Genomic DNA, 17,941 nt, shown 5'->3' with positions numbered 1-17,941 from the left:
GAAGATGGACGAAATTCTGCAACTGAAATGGGAATTTCGAAGGAACCATAACTCTTCGTTATATGAGGTCGGGGAAAGGGTGGAAGGTTGGTTCTCGTGGTTGAACCCTGTGAAATGGTTCTCCGGTCTGGGGGAGTGGGTACAGGAAATGGTTGCTAGTGTAGGTAAGCTCCTTCTCCTTATACTGGGTGTCATCTTAGCGATTGGTTTATGTGTCAAATGTGTTCCTACTGTGTTGAAGTGTGGAAAATGGTCTCATAGGAGTAACACTGAGAAAGAGACTGAAAGGGTGGTACCAGTTACCGAGATCATGGTCTGTGAAGAAGTATTGTATAATCCTGAACTTGAAACGGTGATTGGGTGATAGTTTATTACCCTATCAAAGGGTGGAGCTGTCGAAGTCAGCAAATTGGATAAAGTCATTTCAATTAAAATCGAGCAAACTTGGTTGTCTTTGTCTGAAAAGATGCGTACGGTATGCTACAGTGTAAAAGGGCACGCTACGGCGTAAAAGGGCATACGCAGCTGCAACACGTGGCAGCAACAGTATTTAGCCTTTTACATACATTTGCACAAACACGCATACTTGTAAAATAGTACACATTAATGGTAGTTGCAACACATAGTCATTTAGGTCGAAATATAGTAGTATTTATATTTTATATTATAAGTTATATGCACATTAGTGAAATATATGGAACAGGTTGAAGGAATCATATCATGTGTGGTATCATAATAAACCTCTTAACATTTTCTACTGTTCGGTTCACTCTGCGAAGGAATCGCAGAGTGCATACACACGTTATGAATGATAGGGAATTATGAACTACTTAAGACTAAGGAATCTTGGCGGGAAGAGCAGAGCATACCCCCTGGAGAGATGACCCCCTCCTTTGGATTCTTTAGGATGAACTAGCCAATGAACCTTCCTGAAACCTGGACCAATAGAAGCAAGCTATACCATCTTCATTGTTTTACTGTATTCCTGTGTGCATATAAGCAGCAGTTTCTCATCTAGTGTTCAGACATCTTGTCCCCAGACTTCAGGATTGAATGACTGTACACTGGATCCAGAGCGCCTGCGATAAGTAACGGCTGTACTTATTATAGTTTTCACTTGAATATATTATACTACTTTTAGCGAATAAATCGTTGTGCATTGGAAACACAAATCGAGGTTCGACAATCGTTATTGGTTAGCAACAATACGCACTTAACACCATGTACAGCGATGACGGATTCAAGGGGAACGGCTGCGAAACCCAGGGACTGCGCGAGGGTCAAGTTTAAAAAGTTTCCAGCAGCTCCAAGAATGCAGGAACAGAAATATCTCGTCCATTATACATGAGCTGAGCAGGTACAAAGAGAGAATTCTTTGGAGAGATGACTTGTAGGCCCAAGTGTACACTCTCCATGTTCACTTGGCCTAGTCTTTTCCCGGTTTGACGGGGCAAGTATGAAGCAAGTGGCCCTTCTCTCCACAGTATAAGCAGAGGCCCAGATTACGTCTCAGGGTACGTTCCTCAGATGACAACCGATATGCTCCCAGCTGCATTGGCTCAACCTGGTCAACGAATGAAGTTTGGGAAGGCATAGGAGAATAGGTTGAAGGATTTTCCTTCTCAGCTTTCCTTTCTCTGTATCTTCTGTCGATCCGAATAGCTAGCTGCATAAGCTCTATGAGAGATCCCACAGTAGGGTACTGGACAAGGGAATCTTTAATTTGTTCAGAGAGCCTCAATCGGAACTGGCTACGGAGAGCTGGGTCATTCCACTCACAATCCGAAGCCCAACGCCTGAAATTGGAGCAATATTCTTCCGCGGACCGTCATCCTTGTGTTAAAGATCGCAGCTGTGCCTCTACAGAAGTCACTCGGTCCGGGTCGTCATAAATAAAACCAAGGGCTGAAAAGAATGCATCCACAGATTGTAATTGGGGACTATTGGGATCCAAGCTGAAAGCCCAAGATTGAGGATCCCCTTGTAACAGAGAAATAACTATCCCCACTCATTGTTGTGGTGATCAGGATGAGAGTGGTCTCAATTTGAAATAAAGCTTGCAGCTTTCACGGAAGTTGCGGAAGAGTCTGCGGTCTTCCGAAAGGCGATCTGGTAAATTCATCTTTGGCTCTACCACAGAAGGCTGAGCGGCTTGCGAAGCTCTTGATGCCTGTTCTTGGGCATTCTGTCGCTGAGACAACTCTTGGACCATTTGGGACAAGGTCTGGATTTATCCTGCTAAAACTTGCGCCGGACTTGGTTCCATAGGACCGAATGCAAAACAATTCACTCACTACTAGTGTATAATTTTTGGCCGGTTATAATATTATGACTCACGCCCCAGGTATCAGCTCTTAGAACCGCTTCAGAGGTCTTCACCTATAGGAACCGCTTTTCCCGTAGAGCTAGGTGTGCTCACACGTACTCCGATACCCCCAGGTCTTGTACTCTAGTAGTAGGAGCTGATAGCCTGGGAACGCAGTGCTGGTGCACACGTAGAATTTGAGTGAAGATACCTGCAGAGGTTTTGTAGGTCGCCAGTAAACGGTAGCGCTTAGGTCCAGGACAGGGGTCAAACAGGTCACAGGCAATATGGAAGCTTCAGTATCCGAGCAAAAGTTCAGGGTCACAGGCAATAAGGAGTGTCAGAATCAGGCAATAGGTCAAGGGTCTCAAGCAATCAACAAGGTCATAATCCAGGCAGAGGGTCGGCAACAATAATCAGGTTCAAAAAGGCAAGCAGGTAGCACAGACAGCATGGTAGTATGCACTAAAGCAGGGACTATAACCGGCAGGGAGGGCTTGTCCTTTTCTGCCTTATAAACAGATAGGGGCCAATGAAAAACTGTTCTGCACAGCAGGAAATAATTAGCCCAGCTGGGCTATAACTATATTGAATGTGCGCATGCGCCTGGCTGCCCTAGATGCCGGGACAAGGCGCTGGGGGCAGAGAGCTTCCCGACCGTTGCCTAGGCAACGGCTGGGACCATTAGGAAATGACGTCCCGGTTGTCATGACGACCACCAATAAATATAGTACCAAAATGTACAACATCATCAGTGGTATTACTCTACAAGTTTAAGCAAAGATTATACTATGGCACAGTTTTAGAGGTACTATAGTTCTGTACCACATGCATCTTGGCAAGGTCACAAGGGCTACATATGTCACAACTATATAACTCAAGTACACAATATCTTTATGGAACAAGTGGTACTGACCTCACTCCTACCACTGAGTATTTCAGCTTTCACCACGCCATTGTCTCTGGCCTTACACCTTCTATCTCTCCACTGTCATTTGCCTACACTTGTTTGGCTTTATCTTCAGTGCGTACTTCAGTACAGCCAGGCACAGAAAACCCTTTCCAGGCCACAAATTTGCTCCCAGGTGCAGATTGGGCATTTTAAGTGGCCCTAAACAATATTTTCAAAGTTGCCTTTGTTGTAGGTTGTGCAAAATTGTCAGTAGGGTGGGGATTAAATTGTCATGTGGTGGGGAAATTCCTGTGCCACCGTGTAGTGTTGGTATACCTGCAGTGTACCTGCTGCAGTCCTATGGGAGTGGGGATGTGGCTATCACTTTAGACAGTGTTAGGTAGTCCTCCAAAGCCCTTCCCCTTCAAATACACTGGCAATTCTGGGCGCACCACTGTTAGGTGCCATCAGATGCCCTTTATGAGCAAACCATTGCAAAGTGGGTCATACCACCCAAATTTTCCTGCAGTAAGATTAAAGTCCTGACTGTGCAAGACAATTCTCAAAAGAAAAGGGCCTGTTAGCAGGAAGTGGCTCTCCTACCTGTTCTTGGCACTTAGGCTACTTTAAATTGCAGCTCATCTTGATCCTGGAATGTTGGTGCCTTATATGGTAAATAGTTAGTTACTAATGAACTCCTGGAAAAATTTATGACAAGCAAATAAGTTTAAAAAATTGACTTAGGAGGACTCATGATAGTATGGAAGCACTGGGAAAACACCTGGAGGTTTAGGTTTATCAGGATGGTTACATTTTATAAACTAGGTATTCCCCAAATAGGCATCATACCTGCCCCATACCTTTGCTACTCTGCCCAAAAACACAATATCCAGCTATATTACGTATGTAAAGGGATAGGAAGATTATTAGCCATCTCTAGGGTCATTTAGTTGGTGAACTCCTGAACTAAGTTGTGTTTAGTTGAAATGAAGCTGCCTCTAAATTTCATCTTACTCAATTATCTCTGCATTGAATACCTTACTCTCACTGGCCTGTCTCTTACACTGTGCTCCTTCTCCTTTTTGCTTCCTAACTCATTCACTCTTATATTATTTCTACACCCTCTGCAAGCTCCAACAGATTTCCACCCTCTGTGATGTGAGAAGTGGAATCATGTGTGGCTGAGTCCAGGGCCATCTTTTCCATTGGGGACGATGGGCAGCTGCCCGGGGGCCCCACGGACAAGGGGGCCCCATAGGCATGGCTCTTAATGAGAATAAATAATCCTGCAAAAGAAAAAAAACTGCAAAAAAAACCTTCAAGGGTCACTGAGCAAGTACATCTATCTATCTCTATATATCTATATCTATATCTGTATATATCTATATCTAGGGGCCCCGGTGCACTGCTTTGCTAGGGGGCCCATAATGTTGTTAAGATGGCCCTGGCTGAGTCACAGTGCACAAAATTTAAATTTATAGGAAAATCCATTTAAGAAGCACAGTGAGTTATTGGTTATGGGTTATTACAGCTCTACACCACCCTGCCACTAGGAATATTTATTATAAACAATGAAAAGATGTTGTTACTTGGGGTCAATAGGATACAGGAAAAGGCGGCTATCCATTTTCCAAGATAAAATAAACTACTTTGACATATTTACTGTGAGTAACTAAGATTCTAGCTATCATTTCCTAGAATGTACCTACATTTTTCCTTTTTATACGGTATGATAAATCTAACCCTCAGTATGCCCCACATAGTCAACAGTGGTACTCTTACACTACAACTTATCCCTAGGCATTACAGCATGTTACAACAATACCCTTATACACACAGCTAAAGGCCTAATAAAACATTATACCTACCCCACCTTTATAGTAAAATAGTTGATTATTACTGCTAATCACAGATATATCAGAAAGACACACATTACACTCAATGTCACCTTATGTTTCCATACATACACTTACAAATCAAACTTATGAATGTACCACCTCATACTCTACAAAGCACTCTATCTGCAATTAGTGAAAACCATGGAACTATTATGGTTTGTCACTGCCCAGATTCAAAAGTCTTTTCACACAAGATGTACTATGCCATATAACGTGCATGGCGCTTATTATGTTGCCTCACTTTTTAACGTATGTTCCATGACAAACAACCGGGTAGATTTTAGATCAATTATATATTAGATATACAAATATGCATAACATGTACAAATGATTAATACTGGACATAAATAAAAGTTAATGTAGCCTTGGAAAGACATAGCATAATACAGTCAAGTATATAAATATGTATCTGCCTTATGCTATCACTGAGAGGTTAGAAAATTAGTAAAATAATAAGATATCACCATAAATACTAAAAGTGAGGCATAGGATGGTGCAAATATATAAGGTGCTATGTTCAGTTTCAGCAATAATGAAAAATAAAGCATTAGACCTTACCTGAATTATGATTATACATGTGAAGTAAATCACATAGAAATTATGGTACTGCTCATACAAATTTAGAGGTAAAAAATTAAGCAGGTTGTACTTGGAAGTTTTAATTTCATTGTCCTGTAAGAAAAGTGTAAAAAAATTAGGCTGAGCAAGCTAAAGAGATTTTATTATTTTATTGGACCTATTTACATATTATACAGTTTCAATGTCTGTGCCACAGTCAATGTGAATGGGTGCACCCCAAATGAGTAATTGTGCACTCTGTATACTAATACCTCTTCTATTCAAGTGGTTGGCAAAGTAGCAGGAAACTAAAAACAAAATAAAATCAATATAATAGGCATAAAACATCTCTATGCCAACTAATAGGCTTATTAAATACTTGCAACATGTCATAATTAATTCAATAGAACAAGTATTTCATCATATTTTAACAACAATGTTCAATTCCACTCAATTATGCCTACTTATGACTGAGAAAACTGAAATGTAAACACAAAAATTGGAATTGGGAAATATTTGTTTGTGTGTCCTTGAGAATGTGTGAGTTTCTTAATCCCAAATACATAGAAAAATAGTGAAAATAGCTGGGTGCAGAAAGAAATCTATAGAATGAGACTCAATGCAGTACCCCAAGGGAAAAAAAAGAGATAAATAATTTAAAGTTAAAACTACAGGAATTTACAAACTACCTTGACTAAAATTCAACAGTATAAGATAATTATGCAATACGGTTTAATATCAACATACATACATTTTAATAAATAAATTATGAACATTCAATGAAACGTGCACGTGCAAATCATTAAACTAAGCTAAATATTTATAGATGTATTAGGTCAAACCATACCTCAAGGTTCCGTTCTGGGGCCACTCCTTTTTAGTATATTTATTAATGACCTTGGTGATGGTTTAGAGAGTAAAGTTTCTATTTTTGCAGATGACACTAAACTCTGTAAGATAATAAAATCAGAGCAAGATGTAGCTTCTCTACAGAGGGACTTAAATAAACTGGAGGATTGGGCGGCCAAATGGAATATGAGGTTTAACACAGATAAATGTAAGGTTATGCATTCAGGGATCAAAAACAAGAACGCAATCTATAGATTAAATGGAATTAATTTAGGGGAATCTATAATGGAAAAGGATTTGGGAGTGCTCGTAGACAGTAGACTTAGCAATAGTGCTCAATGTCAAGCAGCAGCTGCAAGGGCAAACAAAGCATTGGCATGCATAAAAAGGGGCATAGATGCAAGGGAAGACAGTGTAATTTTGCCACTGTATCAATTTTTAAGACCTCATCTTGAATATGCAGCACAGTTCTGGGCTCCACTTTCTAAAAAAGATAATTTGGAACTAGAAAGGGTTCAGAGAAGGGCGACAAAATTGATAAAGGTTATGGAGTCATTGAGGAAAGGTTAGCCAGTTTAGGCATGTTTACTTTAGAAAAGAGGCGTCTAAGGGGAGATATGATTACTATGTACAAATACATTAGGGGTCAATACAGAGAACTTTCATGGGAAATTTTTACCCCAAGGACCATACACAGGACACGTGGTCACCCCCTAAGGTTAGAGGAGAGGAAATTTCACAACCAGCAAAGGAAGGGGTTCTTTACAGTAAGGGCAGCCAAGATATGGAATTCATTGCCAGGGAAGCTCGTGATGGCAGATTTAATAGATATGTTTAAGAAAGGGTTAGACAAATTTTTAGCGGAAAGGTGTATCCAGGGATACGATCATTAATTAAAATGAAGGATAGTATTGGATATAGGGTAAAAATAGGACTGCAATATTAAATCTGGGGGAATTTTCACAATTGAAACAGATTGGCGGTTGCCTACTCTGGATCAATTTCAAGTATAAGTGCAGGTTCGCAGGAGATCCACAATAGGTTGAACTTGATGGACTGGTGTCTTTTTTCAACCTCATCAACTATGTACTATGTACTGAACTCATTGTCTTTCCTCCTCCCAACCACCCATCCCACCATGACCTCTCCATTGTCGTTAACAACACTACCATCTCCTCTGTCACCCAACTCCGCTGCTTGGGTGTCACCCTTGACTCCTCTCTCTCTTTTGCCCCCCACATTCATTCCCTTGCCCAAGCCTGTCGCTTCCAACTACGCAACATCGCCCACATCCGTCCCTTTCTCTCTCTGGAGGCCACCAAAACCATCATACATGCACTCATCATCTCCCGCCTTGATTACTGCAGCCTCCTCCTCACCGGCCTACCCCGCTCTCGTCTCTCCCCCCTCCGCTCTATACTCAACGCGGCCGACAGACTCATCTACCTCTCACGCCGCTCCTCCTCTGCCTCCCCTCTCTGCCTTGCCCTTCACTGGCTCCCCTTCCTCTACAGAATTTTTTCAAACTCCTTACCACCACTTACAAGGCTCTCTCCCACTCTACTGCCCCTTATATCTCCAACCTCCTCTCCATTCACACTCCCGCCCGCTCCCTGCGCTCGGCCAATGACCGTCGCCTCTCCTCCACTCTGATCACCTCTTCCCATTCCAGAATCCAGGACTTTTCCCGTGCAGCCCCTCTTCACTGGAATGACCTCCCTCGCTCCATCCGCCTCTCTCCCACTCTGTGCTCCTTCAAATGTGCACTCAAAACTCACCTCTTTCTCAAAGCCTACCACCCATCCACTTAACCCCTATCTCCTCCGCTCATTCTTCCCTCTCTCCCATTGCCTCAACCGGCTCCTCTTGTGCCTGGTCTGTCAACCCTCCCTTAGGATGTAAGCTCGAATGAGCAGGGCCCTCTTCCCTCCTGTCTCCTTACACGTTCTTCTGCTCCGTGTCTATTGCATCTGCCTGCCTGGAGTTTCTGAAGTATTGGTACTTTTTGTTATTGTTCTGTACTGTTATACCCTGTATAGTCTACTGTTTGTACTATGTGCGGCGCTGCGGAAACCTTGTGGCGCCTAACAAATAAATGATAATAATAATAATATGTACACTCTATACCATGACCACCTAATAGGTACATTCAGTAGCTATAATAAGTAGATAAAGTTTACATTTGTGTAGGCAATATTTCACGCCATTAAATGTTTCCCCGCATTGAAGTCTGTTTTCAGAGGAGAAATTTCCTCTTTCCAATATCAGATAAACATTCTCTAATTAGATGTAATAATATATACATCAGGAGCAACATTAAAATCACTGACAAGTGAAGTGAATAACATTGATTATATTGTTACAATGACACCTGTCAAGGGTGGGATATATTTGGCAGCAAATGAACAGTCAGTTCTTTTAGTTGATGTATTGAAAGCAGAAAAAATGGGCAAGCGAAAGGTTGTGAGCGAATTTGACAAGGGACGAATTGTGATGGCGAGAGCATCTCCAAAACGACAGGTCTTGTGAGGTGTTCACAGTATGCAGTGGTTAGTACCTACCAAAAGTAGGGATGTGCACCGGCCACTTTTGGTGTCTCGTGCTTTGTGTTTTGGATTCGGATTTGCTTGAGGTTTTGGGTTCGGATTTGTTTCGCAAAACACCTGACGAAAGGTTTTGGTTCGGATTTAAGGTTTTGGATTCGGATTTATTTTGAAAAAAACATAAAAAGTGCTTAAAACCAGTTTTGTGGGTTTTTTTTTCACTCCTACGCTATTATTAACCTCAATAACATTCAATAACAATCATTTCCACTAATTTCCAGTCTATTCTGAACACCTCACAATATTGTTTTTAGGCCAAAAGGTTGCACCGAGGTAGCTTGAGCACATAATGCCAAAAAAAGAGGTACAAGATGGAATTGTTCTGGGCCCTCCTTCCCACCCCTCGCGAGATTCGGACGACAGAGCCTCGTTTTCAATTTTTTGCCCGCCGGAAATATCCGTTCGGATCCGCACTGTTCGGGTGGGCTCGGATTAGCGGAATCCGAGACCGCTCATCTCTAACCAAAAGTGGTTCTAGGAAGGACAACCGGTGAACCAGTGACAGGGTCATGGGCACCCAAGGCTCATTGATGTGCATGGGGAGCAAAGCCTAGCCCATCTGGTTCAATCCAACAGAAGTTATACTGTAACATAAATTGCTGAAGAACTTAATACTGGCTATAATAGAAAGTTGTCAGAACACACAGTGCATTGCAGTTTGCTTCATATATGGCTGCGTAGCTGCAGACTGGTCAGAGTGGCCATGCTGACCCCTGTCCTGCCAAAAGCACTTACAATGGGCACGTGGGCATCAGAAATGGACCATGGAGCAATAGAAGAAGGTGGGCTGCTCTGATGAATCACATTTCCTTTTACATCATGTGGACAGCTGGGTGGGTGTGCGTCATTTACCTGGGGAAGAGATGGCTGGGAAACTTGGATCCTGGTATTCATATGGATGTTACTTTGACATGTGCCACCTACCTAAATATTGTTGCAGACCAAGTGCTGATTACCGCAATTGAGAGAAGGTGTTTGTAGCTGACATTGGAGCTAGTGTTGTGAATCCTCACAGTAGGAAAAGTGATCACAAGTGATAAATGTTTGTAGTTACCCTTTCACATAACTGGATGTTCTCTGAACAGTTAAAAAAATCATACAGGTAATATACACGGGGGTTGGTTTGTAAGAGAGAGTCCTCTTTTAGACGAGCGAAATTAAATAGTGACAGTGTTGCATTCGTGTTTACACTTGCCTGAAAGAGTTAATGTGGAGAGGTGGATTGAACAATGATGTGGAGGGGAGGTACTAGTGGCTTTGTTAGGTGATGCATTTTCTGGGATTAGTCACTCGGCTTGCAGAATCCAGGGAGAGAAGACGTCGAGCAGATAAACTTTTAAATCATTTGCTAATTTATCTGTTTGCATTTTTTTTCTCTTTATTTTTCTTGTGCCTTGTTTTCCCTTGTTTTTCCAATAAACTTTGTTTTTCTGCTTCTTGTATTTTTTCCTTTTTCTCCGTTTTTCTCCCTTTCTTCTCCTCCCCCCCCCACGCCTCCCTTACACTTTTTCTTCAGTCTTTAATTTCGTTTTTACTGCACTATTTCCGTGTCCCCGTTAGTTTAGCCCCTATATTTAAAAATGCCCCTTCCAAGAAGGGTTTCTGTGCGGCCAGCCTGTCTCCGCTCCCCATCCCCCGGCTAGGCTAGTTGCAATCTTGGGGCTGGGTCAGCGGGTTCTGATGTTTCTGTAAGTGGCGGCGGGGGCATGGTCAGTGCTCCCCGCCGCTGGGGAGCTGGGCGGGGGGCGGCCACATCCACTCCTGTCTCGGGGACCAGGGGCAGGAGACAGTCAGGCGGGTGCGGCTCGGCGGTTCACCCTGAGTCTGCTCCCGTTGCTGGAGCCAGGCTGCCAGTGGGGGACAACCCCAGGCCAGCTGCAGGGCGGCGAAATGTCGCTGTCAGCGGGGACCTGAGGGTAGAGGAGCAGGGGGCATGGACACCCCCTCCTCCAGGGTGCATTGGGGAAGTAGGTGTTGTTTCCAGCGTCAGGCCAGCAGGGGGAGCAGGGGAGCCATCTCATGCCAGCTCAGAGGCAGCATTGTCGTTAACCCCTCCCGGGCTGCCTGTCAGGCAAAGGGAGAGAGAGGTTTTTAATCTAGCCCAGCATCAACTTTATTTTCCCCCCAGCCCGGGTTTGTCCACCAGTGTAAGTGGATCAGCATGGGGGGGCGAGGTTTTTAGCACCCGTGGTGTCAGCCCGTATATCACTCTACCCGACAGCGTCCAGTGGGGAAGACCTCAGGGCGGAGAGGGGAGTTTTTGTTGCCCGGAACAGGGCTAACATAGCGGAGGGGCGGATCCAAGGCCCGGTGGTAGCACAGGGCGACTGGAGATCACAGGAATATGTAGGGCCCGACGAGGGGAATGAATTTCGGCTCGGAGGTCAGACAGGTCAAGGGGTAAGCCGAGTCCAACGGCACCAATTGTCCTCCCTCCCATTTAGCGGGTATGACAAGGAGATCCAGGCGCGGACGTACTCAAGGCAAGCCATCAGGGGGTTTGTTTATGGGGGGTACGGCCCTTCAGCTGACCAGTTTTTGAATATCACCATGGCCTGGAGAGACCAGAGCACGGGCCCCCTCGGGAAGGTTATAGTGAGTGGAGTGGGCAGAAGGGCAGGGAGGAAGACACAGATTTGGGTTTCTCCCCTTTAGCCAGAAGGGGGTGGGACTTGGAGTCCAGGAGCGGCGAGACAGAGTTTTGCGAGGCCTCCCGGGGCAGACCCGTCGCCCCCTCCATTTGCGTTACACGTAGTGAGACCCCGCCAGACACTAGGGTATTGGGGACTACCAATTTGAATTTGTCAGAAGCTCACAATGTTTTGTCTTCAGCTTCACAGAGCCACGATTCGGCACGACAAGAGCAGGGGGTTTTACTTGATAAGCCGGGATTGGCGGCCGGGAGATCATCGTCAAGCATGGCAGAATGTACAGCGGGTCCAGCAGCGGCAGGGACGCAAGATCGGTCGGGGGTTGAGCAGGCATCAGGAGCCGGGCTGGAGGTCGAGGCGGCAGTGGATAAAGGTGAGAACACTTCTCCTAATACACACAAAGTACGTGATGTGAGCCCACCAAAGTCTATGACTAGCAAGGAGTCCTCGGGTTCTGGGCACAGGCCCCGCAAACTGATTAAGCTCTTGCAGACACACTTAGTTGGGAAGCGACCTGCTAGGCCACATCAGGCTCTGGGCCCCGATATTGTTGTGCGAGCCGGGGATTCTGGGAGAGTGGAGAATGAGGCATTACTGTATGGCATTAGGTCAAGTGTCAAGGACAAAATTAAAAAGGGGTATTACGTGGATATGTTCACCCTCACGGATGAAGGCAAGAAAGGTATCGAGGCGGCAGTAGACAGGAATGGGGAAGGGGAGGTGAGTTACAAGACGTTCCCTAGATGGGTGAAAGGTTTTTGTGTTTTTGCAACCCTGTACACGGATTTTAGATCAGAAGAGCAGGTGGAAGTGTGGAAGTATCTAGATCTTATTACCGACGTGTATTTGAAAGACGGGCCAGTAATTTGGAGTAATTATGATGAGATGTTTCGCAAAAAAAATGACGGGGCGGGAGAAGTTGCCTTTGGGTTTTAGGGACATGGATACGTGGATGGATCTAATGAGGCCGAGTAGTCAGCGGCAAGGGGTATCTCAAGGGAGGCGGTTTCCTGGGGCGGAGAGGGGACAGCAGACCCTCCCCGGCAAAGGGAAGTTTTTCGCGTTCAATTCAGGGACGTGCCAGAGGGGAGCGGCGTGCAGATTCCGTCACGCATGTTCCAACTGTGGAGGTTTCCACCCCGCATCAGAATACGTTAGAACCAGATTTGGGGGTGGGAGAGGTCGTGGAGCCCCGGCAACAGCTTCAGTGCAAGGCCAAATCCCCAGTTCAACTTGATGTACTTGATAGGTGGCTGTCCCTTTATAGTGATGCCGAGGCGGCAGCCGTAATTAGGGAAGGTTTTCATTTTGGTTTTCGTATTCCTATCCTAAAAAAACTAGATCTACCATGGCCCCGTATTCTGAAATCAGCTTTTATATTCCCCGAAATTCTGGATGAAAAAATCAGTAAAGAGGTCCGGTTAGAGCGGATGGTAGGCCCTTTCCTGAAGGTACCCATTCCTAATTTGGTAGTGTACCCATTAGGCGAGTCTGTAAATGATGCCATAGACCCGGCAGTTAGTGCGGACCAATATCAGTCATTTGAGGACGCCCTTGCCCTAGTGCAGGATTGTGGGGAGGGGGCCCTTATGGCCAAGATTGACATAGAGTCAGCTTTCCGCCTGTTGCCGCTCCATCCTGAATCGTTCCAGTTTATGGGTTTCAGACACAGCGGCGGGTTTTATGTAGACCGCTGCCTGCCCATGGGATGTTCGATCTCATTTGCCCTTTTTGAGAAGTTCAGCAGTTTTCTCCACTGGGGCATTCAGGCTGGAACAGGACACAGAGGGATTGCTCACTACCTTGATTATCGGTCCAGACAAGTCCAGCATTTGTTTAGATGTTTTGCAATCAACACAGGCCCTTTTTACGGTGATGGAAGTTCCCATTGCCAGCGATAAGACCGAGGGTCCCACTCATTGTTTAGCTTTTTTAGGCATTGAGATTGACTCGGAAGTGGGTTGTTGTAGGCTCCCGGAAGATAAGTTGAGGAAATTGGATGAGGTGATTAGGCTCACACTTAGCTCCCCCTACATGTCTTTAAAAAAAATTCAGTCACTTCTGGGGCTGTTTAACTTTGCGTGCAGAGTGATTCCAATGGGCATGGTTTTCTGTCGTAAATTGCAAAGAGCCATAGCGGGAAAGAGTAAACCCCATGCAGCGGTCCGGTTGTCGCAGAAAATTAAAGATGATCTTCTAGTATGGCAGAGATTTCTAAAGGATTTTAACGGTAAAAGAATCTGGCCCACCCCCCCGGTAAACAACGCTACCCTTGAGCTATTCACGGATGCTTCAGGATCGCAGGGTTTTGGAGCTTACCTGGGTGGTCAGTGGTGTGCCGAGGCGTGGCCAGTGTCGTGGCATAGAAGCGGGTGGGTTAAGAACTTGGTTGTTTTGGAGCTATTCCCGATTATTGTGGCCATGGAACTTTGGGCAGTCGCCCTACAGGGCAAGCACGTTGTTTTCTGGTGTGATAACCTAGGGGTAGTGCGGTCCGTTAATAACCAGAGCGCATCATCCCCGCAGGCTATAGCTTTGCTGCGTCACCTAATACTTCGGTGCCTAGAGTTTGAAATAACCTTTAATGCACGTCATGTCCCTGGGGTTAACAACGAAATAGCGGATGCTTTGTCTTGTTTTCAGTGGAGGCGATTTCGTGAGCTTGCTCCTCAGGCAAATAGCGTAGGCATTCCCTGTCCCCCTTGTGTTTGGCAGATCATCACGCCGGCATAAGAGGTCTAGCGGAACGCAACCTAGCACAGTCAACATTGCGGGTGTATCGAGCAGCGTGGCGCCAGTGGGTCCATTTCAGCTCCACCAAGGAACAGTCGGAGGCGGGTCAGCGGGATGCGGTAATGGAGTACATGTGGTTGAAGTTTTGTGAGGGAGCGTCTAAGGCTAGTATGTCATCTACACTAGCAGGCATTTCATTTATGTCTAGGCTGAATGGCATGGTAGACATAACCAAAGGTTTTTTAATATCTAAGGCGCTTAAAGGTTGGGCAAAAGAGAGACCGACTCCAGCTGACACGCGGCACCCGATCACCATACAGATTTTAACACAGCTGATGAGGATTTTGGTTGATGTAACTTGGGATAAGTATGAGGTTTTGCTTTTTCGTACCGCTTTTAGCCTGGCATTTTTTGGGGCTTTCAGGGTGTCGGAGCTTGTGGGGCAAGAGGCAGGTCACGGCCCAACAGGTTTGCTTACAGAAAACGTAGTCATACGAGAGGATCATCTGAGCTGTAAGATAGCCAGTTCTAAAACTGATCAGAGAAGTAGGGGCTGCTGGTTACATTTGCAGGCCCAGAAAGATAAAGGTCTTTGTCCAGTTGAGTTAGCCACACAATTTAGTTTAATCAGGCCTGTCAACTTAACTTTCTTGATACATAGGGATAAGGCGCAGCTAACAAGATACCAGTTCAACGCGGTTTTGAGAAAGGCGATAAAGTTGCTAGGCTTTAACCCTTCTTTTTTCACGTCACATTCCTTCAGAATTGGTGCAGCCACCTCCGCGGCCTTGGCGGGGGCTTCAGTGGAACCTATTAAAGCATTGGGGAGGTGGAAATCTGAGGCCTATCAAACGTACATTAGGCCTAATGTTAATATGTGATCCGTTATATTGCAATTTTGTGTTATTGTTTGGCTGTGCCTTATTTTGTTTCTTTTCTCCCTTTGACTTTATTATCAGTATTGTTTGTCACTGTCGAGTACAACTAGACCTAATTCTTCAATACCTTTTGTTTGGTCCTTCTTTCCCTACCCTGTTACTCAAGGCTTATCTGCTCGTCGTGTTGAGCGAGGGTGCGAAGGGCTTTCTCCCATTTTTTTTCTCCGGAGGCCTGATCAGTGGTGTGCCTCTGGGGGTTGATCGGGTTTCACCTTCGTGTGAGTAACTTACCCCTACCCAAATCCATTTCTTCCAGTTTCCTTTCCTTTGCCAGCTATACTCCAGGGCCGGCTGATGGGCTGCCTTTGTCAAATTTTCTAGGTGCACCTTTCGTGCTGTGTGTGATGGTCCGGTATGGAGTGCAGTGCTTAACATTTATCTCTTTTTTAGATGCTGTGGTAACTGCGAGAGATATCTGGATCATCGGGCACTCTTACATTTTCTGGGTAGCTAACTAGACGGGGGTTCAGACGAAGTTTACTAGTATAGGAGATAGCCGGGTTTATTGGTTAGGAAAACGGGGTTTGGTATGGGGTAGTTTATTGCCCTGGTTAAGACAGTTGATTGAACGTTGGTGAGCCCCTGACATCTTAGTGATAAACCTTGGGGGGAATGACCTGGGTAAGGGTAAGTCCCTGGAGCTAATTATCAAAATGAGAGAGGACCTCCACTACATTAACAAGACATGCCTAACAATTGTTTTGGGTTGGTCCGCTATGATCCCGAGGCTGTCATGGCGATCAAAGATCCCGTTAAAAAAGATTCTTGTGATGGCGCGGAAACTTAATAGTGCGCTTCGGAAGGTCATTAGGTCCCTTGGCGGTTTTGTGGTAGATCACCCTGAGATTACAGCGGATAGAGTTGATCTTTATAGGAGAGACGGTGTGCACCTCTCGGGCGAGGGGTTGCGTATTTTTATGGAGAGCATTGATTCGGAGGTGAGGAGAGTGCTCGGTTTTGTTGGTGGTGGGCTGCTTGGCCTTTAGGGCCATCAGCGTGGAAGGAAGGCACTGTGATCAGCGGCTGATATAGACGGCCCTATCTTGATTGGTCGCAGGTATCTGTCCCCTTACAAGGCAATCGGTTACTCTTGTCCCTTCCGTGGGGAGGGGCCTCGTCCGGCTCTGTGAGGGAGGGGGAGTGAGTAGTAAGGTGTGGTGCAGTTTACTCTGATGCTAGGTTAGGGCCGGCCAAGCAGTGGGGTTATGAGAGAAGTGGGTGGACTTAAGGCTATATTGCCATGTCCACGCTTGGTTGGGTATCGCTGGAGCTGATCTCCAGTGCCCTTTCTCCGCCACCAGGGTTAATAGGTGATAATAAAACAGTTTTTAGTGCCACTTTACTCAAGTCTCCGTGTCTTTATTCTATATAAGTTGGTGACATTATTTAAGGTATTGTGTGGAACGAAGGGCATACACAGTGAACTATTTAAGAGTTGAATGCAAAAATGCATTCTGAACATAGATGCAAAAATGCAAGATGCGTCCAGACTGACAGAGCAAAGATATAATTTTATGTACAATACATTTGAGATACTATGACATCCTGTTTGTGAGCAAAAAGAGCAACTAGAGTCTAAAATTGCCACATGGACATATCATTCTGCCCTTTTGGTGAAGAAAATGTAAAATGGCAGATACTATTTGAAGTTGCAAAAATACAGTCATATAGATTGTGATAAATGGACTATATGCCAGTGAATGCAGTTATACGCATTTCATCTTCGAACGCAAAGGACACTTCTGACAGCCTACGATTTCATGGGAGGAACAGGGAAGGGAGGGCGCATATGTAGGTAATTAATGTACAGTATGGGTGTGGCAAGGATTCAAGCTCTGGGCAACTCTCTCTTAATTTTTAGCTATATCACCTGAATCAGCTACAGGGCAGGTGTAAGAGCAGAGTGATAGTGATGACCAGGGCCGCCATCAGGGGGGTACAGGGGGTACCAGCGTATGGGGCCCGGGCTCACCAGGGGGCCCGCTCTCCTCTAATCCCGGCGTCCCCACTGCTGCATCGATCTTGGCTGTCACTGACAGGCAGCTTTCAAACACAATCGCAGGGGAATGATCGTTCCACCCCTGCGATCATGTGATCCGCCCCCCTCTTCCTATCAGCTGACCTCACACTGAAGTTCCTGCCGATGATATAGGGAGAAGCAACAGAGAGGCTGCAGCCTGCAGGAATCAACATGTAGGTAAGTAGTTTTTATTTTAAAACAGATAGAGGTACTTAATGGAGGGATAAAGACAGCTAGGAGTTACACAGAGAGAGAACTGGCTTAAGGGCTGAGCACACAAAGGGAGATTTATTGTTCATATGCAAACCCAGGACAGACTAAGACACCACTTCCATCTGATAGTGAGGTTATTTCTGGGTTCCTGTATGTACACCACTGAAAAATCATACACACCACTGCCTGATACATGTGTTATTATTAATCAGAAGTGTAGTTATCCAGAGGGTCAGGTGTGAGAGTAGTTTATAAGTGATTCATACTGTATACTGAATTAA

The 17,941-nt window shown here is 45.2% G+C and overlaps 1 protein-coding gene across 1 annotated transcript in view; it reads right to left on the bottom strand.

Annotated features, from left to right (window-relative positions):
• LOC142148180 (phospholipid-transporting ATPase IK-like) overlaps positions 1 to 17,941 on the bottom strand; it is a 460,892-nt gene that overhangs the window by 299,375 nt on the left and 143,576 nt on the right. Inside the window, exon 4 of the mRNA XM_075204771.1 lies at positions 5,654 to 5,767. Coding sequence (XP_075060872.1) covers positions 5,654 to 5,767 — 114 coding nt within the window. The remainder of the gene's footprint in view (positions 1 to 5,653; positions 5,768 to 17,941) is intronic.

Source organism: Mixophyes fleayi, chromosome 1 (assembly GCF_038048845.1).
Source record: "Mixophyes fleayi isolate aMixFle1 chromosome 1, aMixFle1.hap1, whole genome shotgun sequence".
Classification (NCBI taxonomy): Eukaryota; Metazoa; Chordata; class Amphibia; order Anura; family Limnodynastidae; genus Mixophyes; species Mixophyes fleayi.
This window is presented reverse-complemented; position numbering and strand designations above follow the sequence as displayed.